The sequence below is a fragment of the Pseudonaja textilis genome, chromosome 2 (assembly GCF_049901715.1).
Source record: "Pseudonaja textilis isolate UNSWEBS1 chromosome 2, rPseTex1.2, whole genome shotgun sequence".
In the NCBI taxonomy this organism is placed as follows: domain Eukaryota; kingdom Metazoa; phylum Chordata; class Lepidosauria; order Squamata; family Elapidae; genus Pseudonaja; species Pseudonaja textilis.
In genome coordinates this window covers 145193243-145215381 of record NC_141991.1, presented here as the reverse complement: position 1 = coordinate 145215381, position 22139 = coordinate 145193243, and the positions used below count along the sequence as shown (strand labels likewise).

The 22139-nt window shown below is 40.9% G+C and overlaps 2 protein-coding genes across 5 annotated transcripts in view; one reads left to right on the top strand and one right to left on the bottom strand.

Moving 5' to 3' along the window:
- FGD1 (FYVE, RhoGEF and PH domain containing 1) overlaps positions 1–3718 on the top strand; it is a 59681-nt gene extending 55963 nt beyond the window's left edge. For both annotated transcript variants that reach the window (XM_026711439.2, XM_087925702.1), the window contains exon 18: positions 459–3718. In XM_026711439.2, coding sequence (XP_026567224.1) covers positions 459–710 — 252 coding nt within the window. In that variant the 3' untranslated portion in view covers positions 711–3718. The remainder of the gene's footprint in view (positions 1–458) is intronic.
- TSR2 (TSR2 ribosome maturation factor) lies at positions 3518–20602 on the bottom strand. 3 transcript variants are annotated; one of them, XM_087925708.1, is made up of 5 exons: positions 20522–20602; positions 10240–10330; positions 9612–9703; positions 4684–4854; positions 3518–4280 (listed from the first exon to the last, which is right to left on the bottom strand). In XM_087925708.1, the coding sequence occupies exons 1-5, from the start codon at positions 20522–20524 to the stop codon at positions 4167–4169; spliced, it is 471 nt and encodes a 156-aa protein (XP_087781834.1). In that variant the 5' UTR covers positions 20525–20602; the 3' UTR covers positions 3518–4166. The 3 variants fall into 3 exon arrangements, with proteins under 3 accessions (XP_087781834.1, XP_026567135.2, XP_087781833.1); XM_026711350.2 differs by lacking the exon at positions 20522–20602 and adding an exon at positions 14630–14719; XM_087925707.1 differs by lacking the exon at positions 20522–20602 and adding an exon at positions 13065–13216 and having other exon boundaries at positions 10240–10335.
- Positions 20603–22139: the final 1537 nt, after the last annotated feature.

Here is a 22139-nt window from a genome sequence, read left to right as displayed (position 1 = left end):
TCACACAGTGATGTCATCTTTGGGGAGGGGTGAGTGCAGATGGGGATGCACGGTAAGCACAGAAGGGGCCTAGTCTAGGGCACTTATTTTGCTAATAGCTTATTTGAGTGCTGCTTCTTGGAATTATAGGGCAGAAAGTCTGTTGAATGATAATGGGGCTCTGAGGCTTCAAAAAAAAGGGAGGGGGGGCTGGAGTGCTGCATTCAGGCCACTAAGTGCCTTCTCCTGACCTCAAGAGTGTTTCATGTCACCTTCTGCCCAAAGATAAAAAAATCAGCTGTCCAAAACCAATGGGCTCATCTGGTATGAATGCTCAGTTTGTTTTGAATCCCTTTGGGAAAAGAGATGTCTAAAACAGAAGGACAATTGATCTCGGCTCACCAAGTCAGTTTAGGGCTTCTTTATAATCCCACCCCCCCACCCCCCCTCATCGTGCCTCCTGCTCTGTCGTCCTGCAGGATGTAAAAGCCCTGCGCTCAATGCCCCTGATTGGCTTCGAAGTCAACCTTCCTGAGCCCAGCGAACGGGTGGACCGACGCCATGCCTTCCGGATCAGCCAGAGCCATCTGTGTTGGTATTTCAGCCCCGAGACTGAGGAGCTGCGGCAGCGATGGATGGAAGTGTTGAGCAGGGCAGGCCGCGGAGAAGAAGCAAAGACGCCCCCTTCCATTCTGGAGGCCGATGAGGATATGGAAGCAGAGAGAACCTAAGGCAGGGGCCTGAGGAACTGGGAAAAATGGACTCTGCCCCACGTGGGGACTTTGCTCACTATTCTCTGACCAGTATACTTGAAACTATTTTTCCTTCTTCCTCTTTCTCTCTAGCACTTTCCCCGTTCTTTTTGTCAGCATCTGCCATAGCCATCTGACCTGTCCTCAGCCATGATGTTCTCTGCCATACCCCAGCCATAGGGATAAAGCACATGCACTGAGATTTGCTCCAGGCCAGTTCTTCCCATACCATAGCATGCAGTAACCCGCACCCCTCTCCAGCTTAGTTCCTTTCATGTTCTCTTCTATGCATGGAAAAACTGATTTGAGAAAGCGATATTTTTCTTTTAAGAACCTGCTTCCCCCTTCTTTTACCTCTCGGGCCAAGATCTGTTCTTCCAATTCCCCCACTGCTTATTTAGCACTTACTGAACTCGTGATTTGGGAAGACAAAAATGGGGGAGTGTCCTTTCTCAAGTATCTGTTTGCCTCTTTGTTTGATAACTTATTCCACTAATTCCCCATCTCTGAGATTATGTAGGGTGTTTCAGTCTGTGGCAGATTTGATAGATAGGCAATCTTCCATTATAACTTGAAGCCATTCTACCAGTCTTGATTGTTGTGCCAAATGGGAGTAAACCTGAGTTGGGTTAGATTGAGAGAAGAAAAAAAAAAAGATTTGTCTTTACCTTTGTACAGCTTTTCTCTTGAGGATAAGTTGTTCCTCATCATAAGAACTCATGAGTTGGATACATCCCCTTATTAATTTACTGTTACAACTTTGTGGAATCCTAAGACTGATTTCAGTTCCACTGAACTCAAGCTATAAAATCCTCCAGGTACCATTTGGATAATGCCCAAATGGCCCTTTTTCAATTAAATTGAATGGCTAAAGAGAGCTATTATAGTTAGCTACTATTAATGATGATCAGATGGGCACTGGTGTCCTTTTGTGTATTGTTGGACTGGATCTCCTGCCATTTTTCATCACTTGGCCATATTGGCAAGAACTGATGGAAGCTGAGAGTTCTGCCACCTCTGGAGGGCCATATCTCGCCTACTACTGATCTAAAAAGCATCTATAAAACATCATCTTTCTGAGGATCACCGAGGATAGACACGCTATGGGAGAAAGTTTCTACAGCAAACAGTAGAGATGCTAGAGACTACATACATTAAGTGGGAATACGACTAAGAGTTTACAAGAATCCAGAGACTCATTCATTTCAATGTCAGCATTTCATCCCAATTTATTTATCTATGCTCTCAGTGGCTTGTGAACATAATGGGGCTAGGGAGATTAGACTTTTTGGGTCAAAGCAAAGGTGCAGAAAGAAGTTCTCAAATGTATCAGCAACTTCCAATCAAGTGGCCTATGGGAGAGAATGGGGAAAGAGTTGAGAATATATTTTGCCTTGGAGTTCTTTTAAGGGTTGGTGAAATACAGACCAGGGCCAAATTGCTGAACTTAAGTCTTGGCTTAAGATCCACAAATATTAGAATATGGTGCTAGTGCAGTATTAATATCGCCATTAACGCATACTGTACAGGTAGTCCTTGCCTTATGACCACAATTGATTGCTAAGTGACTTTTACCCCATAGTGAATCATTGCAGTTTAGTAGCATAGTTGCTATGTGAACCTGGCTTCTCCATTGATTCTGCTTGTCAGGTCGCAAAAGGTGATCGCATGACCCTGGGACACTGCAACCGTCATAAATATGAATCAATTGGCAAGTGTCTGAATTCTGATCATGACTATGGGGATGCTGCAATGGTTGTAAGTGTGAAAAATGGTCACATTTCACTTTTTCGATGCCATTGTAACTTCAAACAAACCACTAAATGAACTGTTGTAAGTTGAGAACTACCTAGTATAAGCAAGAGTAGCCTTTCTCAATAACCAAACTGAGAGATCACGAAGTTGCTTATAGCCGTGGTAGCACAAGTGTTTAGAATGCAGTACTGCAGGCTCTTAACTGCCAACTGCCAGCAGTTTGATCCTAACTGGCTCAAGGTTGTCTTAGCCTTTCATTCTTCTGGGTTCGGTAAAATGAGGTCCCAGCTTGTTGGGGGCAGTAGGCTGACTCTGTGAACTGGTTATAGAGGGCTGTAAAACACTATGAAGTGCTATATAAATCTAAGTGCTATTGCTATTTGGTTTTCATAATGCTGCTCAAAAAAAAAAGGAAAAATATTAGTGAGATATGTACTGATTTGCAATTTTAGAAACGTTTCATGCTGTTTTCAAGAGCCAGTCTCCAGCATCAAACACCCAGGAAAACCCTCTCCCTGCAGAAATGAAGGCGTTCCATTGGCAAATAATGTGAAGTTCCCAGCTAGCTTAACATGGATCACTCTTGATCTAGGTAATAGGAGATATATGTGCGTGAGATTCCATACCGTGTGTGGTTATTACAATAACAGATGGAGTATTATTCTTCCCTTGAAACTATATGCAGGTGCTTCCTCTCCTTGATACAATGCACTTAAAATGGTTAACGTCTTAGAGCTCTCTTTTGAGCCTTATTGGATTATCTTGGAAGTTCTCGAAATTCCCTGAAGTATCCTTCTCCTTTCCTCCCTTTTTTTGCTGGTACTGTTTCAACACACAACTGAGTGGAAATTGTGTGTATATGTGGGATTTTTTAAAAGAAAAACAAATCCTTGCCTTATTTTATGTAGGTTTCCTGGTATTGCTGTTGGTACCCATGGTATTCTTTTATCTTCGCCCTCCTGTGGTGTAGAACTAGTGCATGTAACTTTTATATTAAAGAAAGGCCTCAGTATTAAGGGATATACAAAATCTTACCAAAATAATATTTTATTGTTGCTCTTGTATAGTGGCTGGCCACTGCAAAGGTTAGGGGAAGGGAAGCTTTTATTGACCAAAACTTCCTGTGTCCTACCATCATGATTTGTGTATTGTCCATTTTACTTTTTGTTTCATTGTTGTATTTTGTTTTTCATTGTTCTTTTTTTTAAAAAATACAAGATTTTTTTCTGTTACACTCTTTTTTTTTCTTCTTTGAGTAAGAGCAAATGCAGTCCTTTCTTTGCGTAGTAAAGTTGGTTAGATTTTGCCTTCCCGGAAGGAGCGGAAATAGTCGCCTCCCATGACTTGAACAAGATGATCGATGAACAGGACACCGCAGGAGAACTTTCTCTGTCAAAGAACCCACACTATTGTTCAATGTTCATTTCAAACTCCAGGAAGGTTAGAACATCCTCCGATTTTGAGGGGAAAGAAACTTTAAAGATTAAAAATATTTTATGCCAACTTGAATTCCATTCAGCCTCTGTTAAGTCAGGAGCAAAGATACAGTCAACAAAGTGCTTCCAATGTGCCCAGGCTTCTGTGGGAGCCTATCATGTGTCCTATAGAAAAAATTCAAGGCTTGGCAGCACGGAGAGTTCGCTGCTGCATCTGTCCCATCTGCCGTAGTTTTTTTCCCCTTCATTTTTTTTTCCTCGTCACCAGCATCCATCCATCTTCAGTGGTCCCACCTGACAGGGGAGACGGATTGCTTTGTATTCCGTTCATGCTGGAACCAGCACTGCAGTCCATGGCCTGAAGGAGGAAGAAACAGCAAAAATAATCAATTTGTTCACGTTTCATGGTTTCCTGAATAAACTAATTGGCTTCTGACCATTGACACAGCAGTTTAGTCAAAATAAACACGTAGTGCCTAATGTAAGAGCTTCAGTTTATCTTAAAATTTTGTTAATTTTCAGTACCAAGTAACTAAGCCTTATTATACCAGCCTCACAGAAGCCTAATTCAAACAAACAAAATTCTCACAATCCCATAACAACACAATTTTAAGAATTGTCTGGCTTTGGAATCAGCTTATAATTCTTCCATGACAAACATATCCCCAAACCTTCAGATTTGTTTCAGATTTACAAAGTCACTTTGGATGCAGCTTGCTCTATAGGGTCAGTCTTAATTTTCGGAAGAATGTACACGATACCTCTTCTTCTTTTTCTTCTTCTTCACTGCTGCTTTCTGCAGCTGGCTGAGATTTGGCAACTGCCCTCCTAGTCTCTTGTTTCTTCTGTGCCAACTGGATAATGGCATCATGCATTACCGCTATATCTCCCTGCTGGCTCTGTCTGAAAAATAGGCACAGTTGCTGGCTTACCTATAGCGTGGGAAGAGGGAAAGATTGCTCATTACCTTGGAAGAGCCAACAATTACCCCATAAACTAGTCTATCCCACCACCCCTTGCCTCACCTAACTCAGCATTGCTGCATGATAAAAAAAAAGGCTGCTCAACAGATAAATCAAAGGCTTTGACCAGCATCCCTTCCCCCAGTGAAGAAAAGCGTGTCAAACTTAAAAGCAGTTTCCTTTAGGTCTCTTCTCCATGCCAGAAATGGATGTCTCCGGATTCTTTTAGCATCAGAGACTAAACATGTACAGTTAGGGGATAAATTTATGACTAATTTTAACTATCCTTCCATAGTAATGGATTTATAAATTTGGGCTAAAATTACAGCCACCAAATGAGCAACATCTAAGAAGCATGTTAATTAAAAAGGAAGCTGCTTCAAACACTTAAACTATAGGACGGATTCACATGTGGTACCAGTCATGGATGGCTTTCTGATAACAATGGTGTAATTCATTCACAATGCTATGCCAAAACAATAGAATTCTCGGTGTTTACATATATACACATATCCAGCTTTGAGTCTAAAATGTAGCAAATGCCCCATAGACTATATTTACACAACAGGGTAACCCAAGTTTACTAAATTTAATCAAATGGCTTTGGTTTACATGCCACCTGTACCACTGACAAATTACATTGGCTCAATTCATGCAACTCAACTGAGCCAAAAACACACTGAACCACTAGGCAAGCAAACTGTACAAAGATAGATAGAATTCTTGATTGGCCAAATGTGATTGGACACACAAGGAATTTGTCTTGGAGTGCTCTTGGTGTACATAAAAGAAAAGCTTAGCTTAGTTAAAACAACTTTCCAAGTAAACGCTAATTTTAATCCTTCAGAGCCAAAGGAACATCTGGAGTTGTTTAGTTATTTTTGCAATTAAGGCTTTTTAGCAAGTCTCATCAGCATTAAATATATCTCAAATGATCCCAAAATACCAACACTTAAAATACTGTTGTCCTCCCCTTTTTCATTCTAGCTCATCTCCCCCATGTCTCCCAGATAATCGTTGGCTCATAAAGTTAATTCTGGAACAGAGAATGGCTTTGAGCTTGGGTTTTCTCCAAATGCCTTCTAGACAAATGAGACAGTTAAAATAAATCATAGTTTACTGAGTAAGCCAAAACAGAACAATTTTTCAAACCATATAAAATCATATTATGGTTTAGAGCAATGCATGGCCAGTGAGTGGCTGTGTACACAATATGCTGTGTATTGAATAAAATACAATGGCCATACCGAATTCTTATTGTACATGGTTCCACCACATGAAGGCTATTGTCCTTGTATTCTGCTCGTCTCTAGCTGTCTTAGCAATAGTTATTTCCTTCATAATACTTGCAACATTGGAGATCCTCTTACCTACATGGTTGTTAACCTATATGTCCAAGAACAATAAGGACCAAAAGACCATTCACATGTTGTTTTCCTTTCCATTTTCTTTCATGTCACAACTGTGGTCATCAATATTTCTTTGGGCTAACCCTCTGGGAAAAAGCAGTAATCCTTTTTTTCTTTTAGGTTTAATGTACACATCAATATCTTCACTTGCTGGGCCCAGGCTCTTGTTTGTAGCTGTTTTTAATGAGGACCTTTCTAATACCTCTGCCTTTCCTTCATCAGTTCAGTTATAAACATCTTTCAGTGTAAGTACAGTATTTGCAGACGTTCTACAAGGAGGAAGCTCTTACTTTAAAGACTTAATTTTAAATCAGAGATTCTCCCTTTGTAATATTACTGGATGAAAACTGTCTTCGTTTTTCTGGCAAACTTCACATCCTTCTAATCTGTGTTCAGTTGTAATCTTCAGAGAGAGTGTTTGAAGCTCACACCTATCAATTTTGGCAATAACCTTCAAGTACAGCTAGGTTGATTTGTGGAGGGGTGGTGGAGGCAGCTCATTTGCAAAGCTTTCTATTTCATTGATTCTGAGCAGTCGAAGATAATTAGCTTTAGAGATTATGGTCCAAAAGAGACTAAATATAATTTAAGACTCACAAGCTCATATAAACTTTGTCTTTCTCCCTCCACATGCCCCAAAACCGTTACAAAAGTAAACCATAAATAGTTCACAAGCCACAATAGCTGCATTTGCATAATACGTTATGCCAAAAATTTGCTTAGTGTGCTCTCTGCATCCACTAAGTATTTGTTAAGTCTTACACTTCTCCAGGGAACTGTCATCTACAGAACAAAACTATGACCTAGCATTTTACAAGCACTTGGCTCAACTGCTTTTTTCTTTTTCATAACTGCAATGCTTCCTTATGGAGCAATAGTGCCCCACTGTGGTCAGCTGGTCAGCTGGAGAAGCAAGATCCATTTTAAATCCTAAGCACTAGTTTGGCTAGGATATAGGTAGTCCTGGACTCGGGGCCATATAGAGCCTGCTCATTACAGCTGTAAATTGTGACAGTTACAAAACAGGTCACCATGTGATGGGACCCATTTTTACTACCTTTTTTTTTTGCAGAAGTCACAAAATGAACGCTATGGGCGAACAATGTTTTTGCTGAAAACTTGGAAGTAAATGCCAGTTTTTGGTGAAAACATGGTAAAACATGATTATGCAACTACCAATTGCTGTAAATGAGTTTTAGGTGACCATCGGAATTTTGGAACTGGATCATAAATATCTTTGAGGGGTATCTATGTGACCAGTTATAAGTCAAAGACTGCTGTATGGGATTTAGCATGATGCACTCATCCAACTAATTGTAGCTCAGTCAGCAACTTATACCTTAATGCAACACATGAATCCAGACGTTTCATTGTAGAGTCCTTGATGCTCTCTGAGCTTGGTTGCAATGCTTGTAGATGTTTCATTACTCAACTATGTACTCAATGTTAGTGATTGGATACCCACTCGACTTTATCAAAATGTGCCTAACCATTCAATTCATTATAGCACAATCAATACAATGTTTTCCTACAAAAAGGAGAACATTACCATGCATCAAAAACTTCTCAGAAACAAATCAACACACTGTTATGATTATGTGACATCACTAGAGCATACAAAGTAAAATCCTCCAAAATAACTTAGATAAACCAAAAGACCCAGCAGCCCAAGGGAAAAAACTTAGCAATATACACTATCTACAAAAGATTGGCAGAAGACTAGAAGAGTATACCCATGAACATCAAAGACATAATGAAAACTCAGTCTCTCAACATATGGACAGACTCAACCCCAATTTCAACTGGGAAACTATAAGCATTCTAGGGCAAGCCAAATTTAAAAATACTACGAAATTCCTGGAAATTTGGCATTTAGACAAATCAGCCATCAACAGATACATCAAAATAAACTGTATTTACAGATCGTTCAAGAGATAATAAAAAGGAAACATACAGACTAGTACACATCCCCTGCACAATACATTGATAAGCATGGGTTAACACCAGACAATCATACAGAAAACAGTACTCGCATCAAGGAGAAAACCACACCATCACAAACACTGGCAGGGCAACCTACTGCATACAACCAGGGAGCAAACCCCACAGTCACTAGTGCTGATGTTATCTAGTTGTCTAATGAACTGCCAGTGAGCAAACCAAGATGGGAGAGCACCAAAGATTCTGCCACAGTTCAACAGAATATATTCTGTTTAGTTGGGATAAAGTTGGCTGCTGCTAGGCGATGGATGAGAGCTCAGATGGATTAATTATTTCACACAGTAATTTCACACAGATGCTTATTAGCAACCCTGTTACATCGCACTGGCCATAATAAAATAAGCATCTTGTTGTTGAATCTACGTAAGTATTTAAAAATAACCAAGGCTGTCATATTCTGTCACCTTCACCAACACTTTGCTGAAACTGCATAGCTGTGCAAGCACTTGAAAAAGCACAGCTTCTCTAAGGAGGTACTGACAGGCATAGCGAGCCCTCCCTTTCTGCCAAGCACCTTTTTAACAACAAGCAGCACAATCTTATTTAAAACATTTCCTGGAGAAAAAGAGGCATGGGAGAAAGGCTCAAGTATAACTTTTTTTCCCAGCAAATGCAGGCTACATTTTGTTCAGTTTTGAAAGGAACAATATTCAGTTGGAATAAAGTTGCAGTATGGGCAAACCTCCTCACCTGTTGAAGACTTATAGAAAGAATACAGTGATACCGGTAGTCCTTGAGTTACAATCACAACTGAGCCCAAAATGTATATTGCTAAGTGAAACATTTGTTAAGTGAGTTCACCTCGTTTTTATGACTTTTCTTGCCAGAGTTGTTAAGTGAATCACTGCATTCGTTAAGTTAGTCACATATGGTTGTTAAGTGAATCTGGATTCCCCATGGATTTTGCTTGTCAGAAGGTCACAAAAGCTGAATCACATCATCCTGGGACACTACAACCATCATGAATGAGAACCACTTGTCAAGCATCTGAATTTTGATCTTGGGGATGCTTCAATGGTTGTTAAGAGTGAAAAATGGTCATAAATCAGATTTTTCAATGCTAACACACACACACATATGCCAACTTACAGGTTTTATGAAGCATCTCAACAGCGGTACCAATCAATGTTGGAAAAAGCTCTTGATCTGTGTGAAGGCTTTCAAAGACAGAATGAGAAATGATCTACGTGTGGGGCCATTAAACCCACATAATAACTTCTCTAACTGCACATTACCCAGGAAAACACAGACAGTCATGTGGGAGGGGAGGGGAAGACGGCCCTTTTCTTCCTTTGGAGAGCAACAAATGGAAAATACCTGAGCCAAGCTTCCATCTTCTATTATAGTGTTAAATTCGTTGTTCATCAATTCGGCAAGGAAGTCCTCTATCTCCTCTGGTTCAAGGTCAGCTGCAGAGAGATTGGACTCAAAGTCAAAGACTAGAACTGCACAGGAAAATTTTCAAAGATGACTGGGGTTAAAGTTTCTAGGCCAGTGGTGGTAATTCTACCGGTTCGCCCGGTCCAGGCCCTTTAATTGTACTTGTTAAGCTCCACTAACTTGCTAAAATAAATAACACACAATAGGGTTTCTGATCCTAGAGCCTCTGGCAATATCGTTCCTGGGATACTAGGTGGTTATTATTATTATTATTATTCTTAAAGTGATAGCCCAGTTCATGCTTTTGAAACTATAATAAATTTGAAGCATTATCTCAGCTTTTAAATGTCACATTTTACAAAGTTCATCATGGTAGGGAGGAGCCTAACTCCTAAGGGCTTCATGTAAAATTCAAGACCCACCTTTCTGTGTCATACATAAGACAAATTTCAGGCTCAAGCTCTTCATCTAGCAACGAACGACCAAAAGATCAGATTATCCTACCATCCCTATTCCAGGTACATCACGGGCCATCTACCATCCAAGCAACAGGACAGAATCTCACCATTGCTTTCGAAGTATTGCTCCACAGCCCCCACCATCCATTCAGCTTTCTCTTGGCTATGTGCCCCTCCAAAGCCATTTTCAACAGCTATCTGCACTTGGAAAAAGACAAGGAAATGTTCATAAACAGCAACTGGGCACTTGCGCAACAAAGAGTTGCTTGGGGTGATAATTGGCACAATTTATATCATGAATAATAGCACAGAATTATCCAGCCAATTCTAATGGTGCTTTCAGGCCTTGGCAGAGCTTTAATAACGAAGCTAATTTGTCTTCCGTGTTGCTAGTTTGGATTCAGGAGTCGGAAAGTCACATTCTTCCTTCAATGTGGGCTTCAATAAAGGTCTACACACCTTGAGATAATCTTGAAGCATTCTTTTCCTTTGTGTAAATATAAGATTAAGTAAATTCATGTCATTTGCTTGACAGCTAAAAAAAACATACAAGGAAAGGAGCACAATTGATCTTTTATTACATTTATTCAGATTTTTACCTTCTATATATAACTTTCCTTTTGCTCATGATCAGTCTGATTTTATTAAATCACTATAGTTTCCAATTCTGTTATGTATGAAAAGTGGTTCCAGATGTTTTCTAAACAATTTTCTCAAGTAGAGCATGCTAGCTAACTGCTCCTCACTAGTTAGCTACACACAAGCTGTGTCTTTTACTTACAGAGCTTAGCTCCTTGGCCAATAGTTTCATAATAACTGAAAATTACCATATAAGGATACTATGTATAGCATAGTAACACATGTACAGAATGGGGAAATGTAAACAGTGAAAAGCATCTGAGTATGAGTTGTATCTTGAAGTTGAAAGTTCACCTTTTGAATATGTTGGTATTATTAGTCTACATAATAATATAATGTGCATTTGTTTACTGAAATGCTTTTATTTTTGACCAGGCTGGAACAAGGTTTACATAACTATGGTGAACCAAATTTACTGGTGAAAGATGGTACAATTTCTTCGAAGGTCATTCCCCGGATAAATAATTTAACATCTTCACCTCAACAGAAAAGTTACTTCCTCTCTCCTCATTTCTGTCCAGACAACATAATATTTTATATACTGTATTTGTATGTGAAGTTATTATATTCTATCTCTCATTTGCTTTGTTGATTATGAAGAATTAAATATTTATCACAGTGTTACATAAACAGATTGGCTAGGGTTGCATGCCATAACGTATTATTAGCTAGCCAACCCATAGTTTAGCCTATCACAATGTGTTCCTTTCAAGTCCTGCTGTGCTGCTTCAATGTGGCAGGCTGGGGTTAGGTGGGCTGTTGTCCCTGGAAGGAATGAGGGAAGAACACAGGGGGTGTCTGTCAAGAATACGAAGCTCATCCTAGCTGCCCAGCTAAAATAGGTACCACTCTACACTAGGCAGCTACAATATATAGGATGATCACTTTAACAACAAGGGCAAAGGCATCATTTTATACTGAACAGAAAAAGGCAAGAAAAACTACAGGTACTCCTTGACTTATAACCCATTTGTTTAGTAACACATTTGTTTGAACTTGCAACAGAACTGAAAAAAGTATCTTATGACTGATTCTCACACCTATGACCATTACGGCACCCCCATGCTCATGTGATCAAAATGTTTGGCAACTGGCATCTATTTATGATCGGGGTGGGATGTTACTGGTTCCGCCAGTTCTAAAGAACCGGTAGCTCTGAAGAGCAGCAGATCCCGAACTGATTCTCTGTTTGCTGGTCTTTGGCCCACTCGCCCGCCTGGGCTCTTACCTGTCCTTTATTTCCTGCTTCTTCAACCTCAGCTGCTTTGTGCAGCGCAGCTGAGGTTGAAAAAGCAGGAAAAGAGGCTTTTCAAATGCTGCGCACCTTTCAGCTGTCCAAGTGGCAGAGCTGAAGGTTTTTTTACATGCGCGCACATCAGGCGCACAAAACATAGTCACCAAAACAGCAGTAACACGGTTGAATCCCACCTGTTTATGATTGCACTGTTCCAGGGTCATGTGATCACCACTGCAACTCCCCCAAGGTTGTGGTCAATTGTGGTCAAACATCAAGAACTAACCATACTCCTGTATTTTACCTAGAAAACCATGTGGCTAGACAAAAACTGATTGACACTCTAGTACCTGAAGATTGCTCCCTCATGTCAACTGGCACTCAATACTACTCACGAAAAACTGAAGATCCTTTGGAGTACTAATGGTATTTATGAAGTGGCTAGATTAAAACCTCTATGATGGCTAATTCTGATATTGCCATGGAAGAAAAAATAAATCTGAAGTTGAAAATCAGAATAATGGTGGGAGCATGGAAATTAAGAAGCATGAACATGGGAAGGCTCAACACGGTAAAAACCGAAATGAATCAATTACACACTGACATATTTGGTATCAGCATCTTGAAATGGACCGGAATTGGACACTTTTAGCCCAACAATCTATTTCCTACTCAGGAAACAGAGACTTAATAGAGTATACAACTGTCATGAAATATTCTTAATTTCCTATATTAGCAAAATAGCTTTTAGGAACATGGATGCAGAACAGATTTATACATAGGACAGGAGATACCAGATGGTTTTAGAAAAGATAAGGAGCAAGAGCCATTATTGCTGCTGCACGCAAAACAAATTAGCAAAAAAGTCAGTATGAGCTCCACTGATTATAGAGAAGCCTTCAATTATATTGACTATGTCAAACTGAGGAATGTGCTTAGAAAATGGGGATCTGGAAACACCTTCATGTCCTCATATAAAACCTATGCAAGATTGGGAAGTCTCAGTGTGAAGCTAACCTGATTCCAGGGTGACAAGATGCGAGATAACTCTTCTCTTACCTATTTGACCTATATGCAGAATATAGCCAAGGAAGATGGACTGGAAGATGAGCATGGCTTTGAAAATGGAGGAAGAAACATTAAATGCATAGTGATGCTACTCTGACAACTGAAAATGCAGAAGATTTGCAAGTTGCAGTAATGAAAATCAAAAAGACAATGGTTGCCTAGATGGCCCAGGTCTAGAAGCACTAATTTGCTGCCTTAATACTATCTGTATCCCATCTTTATTGTTTTTACAAATAACTCAAGTTGGGGAACACATCCAACACACCTTCCTCCTACAATTTCCCCACAAGTATGACAGAAATAAGCAGGGAGGAAAAAGAAAGCCACTTTGATGTAGTGATTAAAGCACCATACTAGAAATTGAGTTGTGTCCTCCTTTTGGCATGAAACCAGTTGGGTAACTATGGCCCTAGGAAGAAAGCAATGGCATACCACTTCTGACAATCTCACCAAGAAAATTGCAGGGACTTTTAAAAGCAGTCTGCAAGAATCAGCATTGATTTAAAGGCACACACAATAAAAGTGGGAGGAGGAGCAAGATAGATATGCAAGACAATTCCAATGGACTTGTTTATTGAGGGTTAAACTAGACCAAACTGCTTAGGTTCATATGACACTGTAAAACATAAACTAACTTACACATATGGGAGTTTTACACAAAATATTAGGCTAAACTTCTATCAGTTGCTTTGTGACTTAGATGCTGTGAGTACATAACAATACATAACACTACATCTTTTGCAGTAACAAGCTAAGCTCTAAAGAAAAATATATATGGATGATTTTCAGTTCCATAAATAAACAAAAAAGGAAATTAAGTTATCAGTAGCAAGGCGGGTGGATTCAGTTACAATGGCCATGTGTGCATCATTGGAAGACCTGGAAAAAAAAACAAGTTATCCTGAAGAAAATATGAGGTTGCAAAGAGTCAAAAACGACCTGGCGGCACCTAGTCAATGAATCAAATTAAGCTTGATCCCTGGAAACAGCCTCAGTTTTTAACAACCATAGAACGGATCTGATTCTGAATGCACAATGTCACTAAATAAACACAACCAATCTAAAAGCAATCTCATCTACAAATCATTATACACATTAACACCGATGAAATCCATTTCCATTTGAACAACTTCGTATCTTAACGTAAGGGGCAGTGTTTATACAACACGGTAATCTATGATTTTTAAGATTTACCACCACTGGGGACTACCATATCTGGGGCTGCAAAAATCCCGATAATCACTAAGTTTCTCTATCTTTCTGCCATTCAGCGGCCATCGGCGTTTTATAGGCAGATGCAGTAGCCTATCTCACCTGGCTGCCATTGCATAACCCACTAAACCAAAAATAAGAAATGACATTTGCCCTTTCTTTTGCTTGCCAAGTCCGGGTGAGGCGGAGAAGTCGCCCCTCCAAACAAGTTGTTCTCTACTTTTCCCATTGCTATACTCAATGCTCCTTTCATGTACCTGCAAGCTCAAAAACAGTGTTTATTCTGTATTCAACCCACTTTCCCTCCCCTCCCTCTCCCACGCACCCACGGAAAGAGTCCTAACCTGCAACACGGCCCAGCCGTCCAACACCGCTTGCACGCCTTGCCTGAAAAGGCCACGTGCCTCCTCTTTCGGCGTCGCCATGTCAGCGGCAGCCAGCCGGAAGTCAAACCCAGAATAATCGATTAACTCGTCAAGAAGAAAAAAGTAGACCTAAATAAACGCCTGCAGAGTCACTTCAGAGCTTCGCGGTTTCTCCTCTCATCCAGTGTTGTCGATCGAGCAGTTCGAATTTTGCTTTGTACCTGGCGGTTTATATACATAATATTCTATGTTTTATAAAGGACTTCAAGTGCCAAATACTCATGCAATGGCCAACTGAAGAGCTTTAAACTTTCTTTGAACGTTAACAGATTAACAGAATTGCAAAGGACCTTGTAGGTCATCTAGTCCAACACCCACCCACCCCCGCTCCACCAAGCAGGAAACCCTACTACACCATTTCTGACAGGTGGCAGTGCAGTCACTTCTGGAAAGCCTCCAGTGGTGAAGCTTTCACAACTTCTGAAGGCAAGCTGTTCATCGGTTGATTGTTCTCACATACTTGCCTCACAGTAGCGTAGATAGATCAGGCACTGAAATCTTGTGGATAGTCATGTTTCGTAGCCTGAAAGCTTGTGAATGGCTTCAGAAACTCAGGAGCACACTGGATTAAGTAATTAAATGGAAGTTACATCCCTAGAGAATCATACATTGTTTTTGCACATAAAATGTGATTGTTCTGTTTGTGGCTATGTTAATGTGCTGTGCGGCTATGCAATTACATGCATGTATTTAGGCAGCTGGGTGAATTTAAAAAAAAAAACCTAGTTCAGTTGTAATTAACAATGGGTTAGCATGCTATGCAAATTTAGCCAGACTTCATTTTACCGAATATTAGTTAAATTTGTTTCTGAACAAACGCACATACAAGCTTTTTTTTAAAAAAAATCCTTAATGATTGTGTTTGCACTGTACATCAAAACACATGCTAAATTTTAGTCTAAAATGTTGTACCTACCCTTCTACTGTGTTTCTCCAACAATACGGCCTCCACCAATAGGAAGGCCCAACATGATTTCTAGGCATGAGGTGAAATTAAGCCCTGCCCCCCAAATTTAGGCCTATTTAAACCAAGCGTTTCCCTGCCATTTCTCACATCGTTAGTTAGAAATACACAAGGTGAAGAGAAATGGGGGGGAAGGGGAGGGAGAAAACTTGCCTTTAGGAGCACCCTGCAGGTAGCCTAGGCTAGAATACCCCAATCTACTGATAGAACATCAGCCGATAGAAGCTCCCTGAAGGCAGAATCCCTAGCCGCTTCAGGGCGAGGCATGGCTGCCCGTGTCCCCTCGCCTTTAGGCAGTCTCTTTTGGGCGATGGAAGCTCCCCAAGAGCAGTCACCAGCCACTTCGATCGGTCGGTAGAAGTGGCCTCGGGGTGAGCGCACACACACACACACTCCCCTCGCTGTGAGCCGTTTCTATCGGTTGAAGAAAGCTCCCCAAAGGCAGAATCCCCAGCTGCTTCGGGGTGAGGCGTGGCTGCCTGTGCCCCCTTGCCATTGGGCAGTCTCTTTCAGGCGATGGAAGCTCCCCAAGTGCAGTCACCAGCCACTTCGATCAGCTGGTAGAAGCAGCCTCGGGGCGAGCGCACACACACACACACTCCCCTCGCCGTGAGGCCGTTTCTATCGGCTGATGAAAGCTCCCCGAAGGCAGAGTCCCCAGCTGCTTCGGGGCGAGGCGTGGCTGCCCGTGTCCCCTCGCCATTAGGCAGTCTCTTTTGGATGATGGAAGCTCCCCAAGTGCAATTACCAGCTACTTGATCGGCCGGTAGAAATGGCCTCGGGGTGAGCGCACACACACACTCCCCTTGCCGCGAGGCCGTTTCTATCGGCTGATGAAAGCTCCCCGAAGGCAGAGTCCCCAGCCGCTTCGGGACGTGGCATGGCTGCCTATGTCCCCTCACCTTTAGGCAGTCTCTTTTGGGCAATGGAAGCTCCCCAAGTGTAGTCCCCAGCCACTTCGATCGACCGGTAGAAGTGGCCTCGCAGCGAGGGGAGTGTGCATGTGCGCTCGCCCCGAGGCCACATCTACCGGCCGATCGAAGTGGCTGGTGACTGCACTTGGGGAGCTTCCATCGCTCAAAAGAGACTGCCTAATGGCAAGGGGACATGGGCAGCCACGCCTCACCCCGAAGCAGCTGAGGACTCTGCCTTCAGGGAGCTTTTGTCGGCCGATAGAAGTGGCCTCGCAGCGAGGGGAGTGCATATGGGCCGCTCTAGGTGGGGGAGGATATTAAATCACCCCCAAAAAGACGGCCTAGCCGTTTTTTCAGGGGTCAAAAAAAAATAAGGCCCGGCCTTATTTTGTGAGAAACACAGTAGTTAGGTTATGGAATCACTGCAAGCAATTCCATACAGGTATTAAGCATACCCAGACATGCTTGGGTTAACCAAGCACATCATAATATCAGAGTAGATTAAACATATAACCTTGAAAGATATGATTTAGGAACTATTTTGTGACAAATTTTACTATGTTGAAAATGAAAATTGCATTAAAATATTAATGAGAATTATAATACTTTTAACAGCACAGCAATCAGTAATAAAAAGGTTTGTGAAAGGTTTGTTCCATGTACGTTAGAATCTACTATATTTAATACTGGATTATAATTCCCATTACATCTCAACATAGAGAGTACTAGAATAATTAAAGTCTGCATCAACTAATTAAATTGTAACTATTGCCCTCCAGATATGCTACAATACATTCCTATCATGCTGGCAGAGGATAATGGGAACTAGATTACAACAAATCAGAAAAGAATGGCATATTGAAGATTTGTGCTAAAGGTAGTCTGTTGGGTTCAAAGAAGCCACTGTTGTGCAATTCATCTGCAGATATGGATATGGCTCTCCAATCCCATTCTGGAAGTGCAGAGTCTTGCACATTGAGAACACTGGTAGTCCATTGTTGTAATAACTGTGGGTGTTATACTATGACACTGCTCACAGTTTTCTATCAGTTTTTGGCCATGCTTGTCTTCAAAGTCAGTGGAGGCTTCATAGCACAACTTGTCCCTGGTTTCTGTCAGCAGCCACAGCTTCTAGTTCCTTTGACTAGATGTCATAGTGATGTAGGATTTCCTTCACTGTATCTTCACTGCATCTTTGTAGCAGTAGCATGGATGACCCTAAGGGCTCTTTCCAATCTCCAGTGGAGAGCAATTGAATAGGCATATGGTAGTCATTCATTTTGATGTTGCGTCCCACCCACCTCATCTGGGCCTTTATAATCAGGAACTCAATAGTGGTGGACTGCATATGATCCAAGATCTCTGGGTGGGAGACATGGTCTTGCCAACAAATGCCAAGGATGTAGTGGAAAGCATGCAAGTTAAATTTCTCCAGTTGTTTGGTAAGTTGCTGACAACAGAATCCAGAACTCATATCCATAAATGGGAGAAGGGATAATCTCAGCTCTGTAGATTTTCAGCTTTGTGGAGTTCAGGATGGCTGTGTTAACTGAACACTCAACTGAAGTAGACAGCTATTCCAGAGCTGATTACCCAAAGAACCTATCACTTGAGATGATGCTTCTTGAGCATTTAAAGGTGTTTACATTTGTCAGTCGGATGTCCTCAGGAGTGATTTTTGGTTCCATGGGGTTGCTATCTGGCATGGGCTAGTAAAGAACTTCAGTCTGAAGAAAAATCACAGTATCTGAGAATCAAGCATCATCTATAGATCACTGTCTTTTTGTGCCAGGAGCTCAGTCATCAGCAAAGAGAGTTTCTTGAATATATAGAGGCATGTTACCCATGCATTCAAGCAATGAAGATCAGGGAGTTGTCTAATCAGTATACATTCCCTCCTTTAGACTCTGGGCAGCATGTGACAATAGGCAAGTGAAGAACAGATTTAACAAGGCTGGGACTAACACACAGCCCTGCTTCACCCATTAGAAATGGCAAATGCAGCTGACATATCACCATTATAAAGGACTGTTCTGTCATTCCGTTGTGAAGTAATTTAATTAACTTCATGAATGAATTTCCATGGGCACCCATGTTTCAAAATGATCCAAAGACTACCTGGTTTAAAATGTCAGATGTCTTTGTTCATTGAGATTGCTGCTACATTAATGTACTTGATCCCATTACACTCAAATATTTTGATTCATATAATATGCTGAAACATAGGCTACTGGCCCACATTTCAGCCAAGTGTTATACAAATCTATTACCTACTTCATGTGTGTCAGTTTATAGTTCAGAAAAGGAGATGAACTGAATAAATTATGATTGCATAAACATTAAGCACTATAGCCAGGAGGCAAAAATCCAGACATTAACTACAACTCTGTTTCTAGGTTTATACAACCCCGCCCCCTATAACATAAATACCAAGTGTAATTTAAACCTATCATCCCATGCATCCCATGCTTGGGAGAAAGCTCCACTTAATTCTATAAGATTAATTCTAATTAAACATGTATATGATTACTCTGTGCATGTAAGAGGGAAAAGGTCCTATATGAATTCCTCAAGGATGATATCTTCCAGTTGACCTGGACTATAATTATCACATTCCAAATCACTATGGCAACTGGAAATTAGTGGAGTTGTGCCTAATATATAGGGAGTGAGCCAGGTTATGAAAGGCTGAATAGAGTTTTGCAGATGGAAGCATATATTTTCTTCTTAGCATTTTCCTTCAACTGCAGGGTTTGCTTTTTTCTGATCAACCAAGTATTGATCCATTTGGTTGTGACAGGAATTGACTGACCAGCTTGTTGACTGAGTCTGACATCCTGGGCTAAGAGAATGACTGACTCAGCCAGCCTTCACCCAGCCAGCTTTCATGCCTAAAGTGGTAGTCCCATTTAGTAGTCCCAGCTCACAATCTTCTAGTTTATGTGTGATGCCTTAACCACTAAACTAAACTGACTCTTAGGAAGGATAAATGTCTGTTTTAATTTTTTTGCTAATATTAATGGGATCGGTCACAAATACAATAACAGCATATACTTAATCATATATATACTGTAATGTGGACATTTCCACACTGCCATTACGATAACATGAAAGCCTGTCATTGTTAAAAATACAGGACCATGGCATTAGTTGGAGTATGGTACAGATCATTATATGAATTGTAATAAGGCACTATACAGTCAATACATCCTGGGTATTTGATAAAACCAAGGAAACTAGATAAGGGAAAAATATATGAATTTAAAATCCTGTCCATTATCCTAAGCACATTTACACTAACCAATTAATAGCATCATGCTTGATACAAAAACTAATTTGCTTTGCTGCTTTCTGCTTTTTTGTGTACAAGAATAAAATCTTGGGATTTCAGAGCCTAATCATTTCTCCTAACATTTTGCTGGGTTTATCTTTGGTCATATCTGAATCACTCTTTCAAAACCACCTCACGTCTGAATTCAGTAATCATTAACTGTCCAGATTTACTTATGACTTAAAAAAACCTAAAGCCTGTTTTATTTAAAAATACTTTTTATATTTATATTCTCTGTGAAAAAATACTATGATTTATAATGCACGAACCCAGCAAGGTACAGACTCATACTGCATTATGTAGTTTAAAATATTAAGAATCCTACTGGGGGGGGGTGGAATCACATTGAATTCAACAGGAGGTAGATAGGCCCAGCCACTGTACGTGGGATTATAACATATTTCATCCTTGCAACAATTTTAATATGTCGTTTTAGTGCATACGTATTACATGTTTAATTTGGGCGGCACTTGGGCCATCATATGTAGTAATTTCAACCCTGTAACACATACAATTTTCAATTAAGCAAACCCAACAAAATGGCCGATATTCAATTCCAACCACTGTATGCTTCTCCGCACAAAAGAAACACACGATACTACCATTCCCAAGAAACTCTGCGCGAACGAAGCCCAATGGAGTTACACCGAAGGCACCTGCGAAGCAATCGAATCGGCGGCCGCGGGGGGAAAGAGGGGAGGGATTTGATACACGCACTCACGCACGCGCGCTGGCGTTTCCCTTCGCTCCTTTCTTCTTTTTGTGGCACGCGCTGTGCTTCGCCCGACGCGCGGCGCTTCTCTTCTCCCTCGCCCCGCCCCTCCCAGCGGTGTCTGGTTCTATAGGAGTTAGTTGGGATTGGAAATAGCATGAGTGAGTCTCAAAGTGAGGGGGAATCATTTATCCGTAAAGAGAAAGGTTAGTAACCTAAAATGGAGACGACTCTATATGACAGCGATTTGGAAGAGTTTAACAGGATTCGTATATGGGCCAAGGAACTCAAATCTAATTTTTGAAGAAATGAGAACATTTTTGAAAGGAAAAAAAGAAGAGGTTAAATTCTGCTTTTCCAGAGAAACTTAAAAAAAAAAACACCGATATAATTTTTACTCCATTATTCCCAATCTGTGAGGTAGACCGAGCTGAGAAATGAATAAGTCATTCTGAAAACTTCTTGTGTGAGTTTAATGCAGCTGCTTTAGGCCTCGCCTGGGCAGAACAGCAAATGTATTTTGTAGGTTGCCATAGGACTGTCATACATAGGGAGAAAACGATTAGGATGAAGCAGAAACGATACAAGATGAACAACTACTGATATGTTAGGGCTAGGTAGAAGATAGGTCTATATTTTGTGGTAGACCTGTAGGCACTTGTAGAGAATTAGTGAGAAATTCAGGTTTCCGGTTACTTGAGAAAAGGCAAACCTCCTTCACTGTTTCTTCACTACTTTTACTACTGACATAAAACAGAGAGAAAAGCCAACTAGGGACTTTTTCTTCATGTCTGCCTTAATATGGGAACAAATCGTCCTCTGTCTTTTCATCCCCCCAAGAATCAATCTCACTCCCCCCCACCTTTGTTTCACCAGATGAAGCAGGAGGAAGAAGAAAGAGAATGGGGACTTTTTCATCTCCGCCCCGCCCCCCCCAAGGTCAGACAGCAAAAGCCTTTCCCCATGCTTCCCATCCTATCCAACTTTTTGACACAATGGAACGGCTGCCCTGCCAAAAGGCAAATGACTGATAATTAAATGGTCATAGGCTAAGGTGTGTGCACCTACAGGTAGTATCAGATAAATAATATAAAGCCAGATCTCTGCCCCTACATTTATCTTGAAATTATTTGCTGTGGACTGCCCAGCATGGTTTGGGCCAGCAGAAATGGGGGGGGGGGGTGGTTAGCAAAGGTTGTCTTCATGGTGTATTGGATATCAAGGATATCATGTATTCAAGTTTGGGGGAGGTCTTCAGACTGAGGCAAGCAGCATGCATGGAGGACTTAGCTATGGACTTATATGAAACGGCTGTATATACTTTATCAGCTCTGTTCAGTTTTGGTGCATAAAACTTAAAATTCCAGAGGCATATGCTCCAGTCTTTAGTGGATGGCTCTAAGGAATAAAACAAAAACAATGTTGACCTTGAAAGCTGAGGTTTACCTCTTTGGAACTTTGAGATGGTGTAAGTGAATGAACTGAAAGGACTTACTTTTTACCCCAGA

What these genes read in the sequence shown, in the direction of transcription:
- TSR2 (XM_026711350.2), bottom strand. Translation starts at nt 14,710, where the DNA reads ATGGCGACGCCGAAAGAGGAGGCACGTGGCCTTTTCAGGCAAGGCGTG. An exon ending in GCAATACTTCGAAAGCAATG is followed by an intron (nt 9,704 to 10,239) that starts GTGAGATTCTGT and finishes ATCTCTCTGCAG; the next exon opens with CTGACCTTGAACCAGAGGAG. An exon ending in AAGAAGAAAAAGAAGAAGAG is followed by an intron (nt 4,281 to 4,683) that starts GTATCGTGTACA and finishes TTCCTCCTTCAG; the next exon opens with GCCATGGACTGCAGTGCTGG.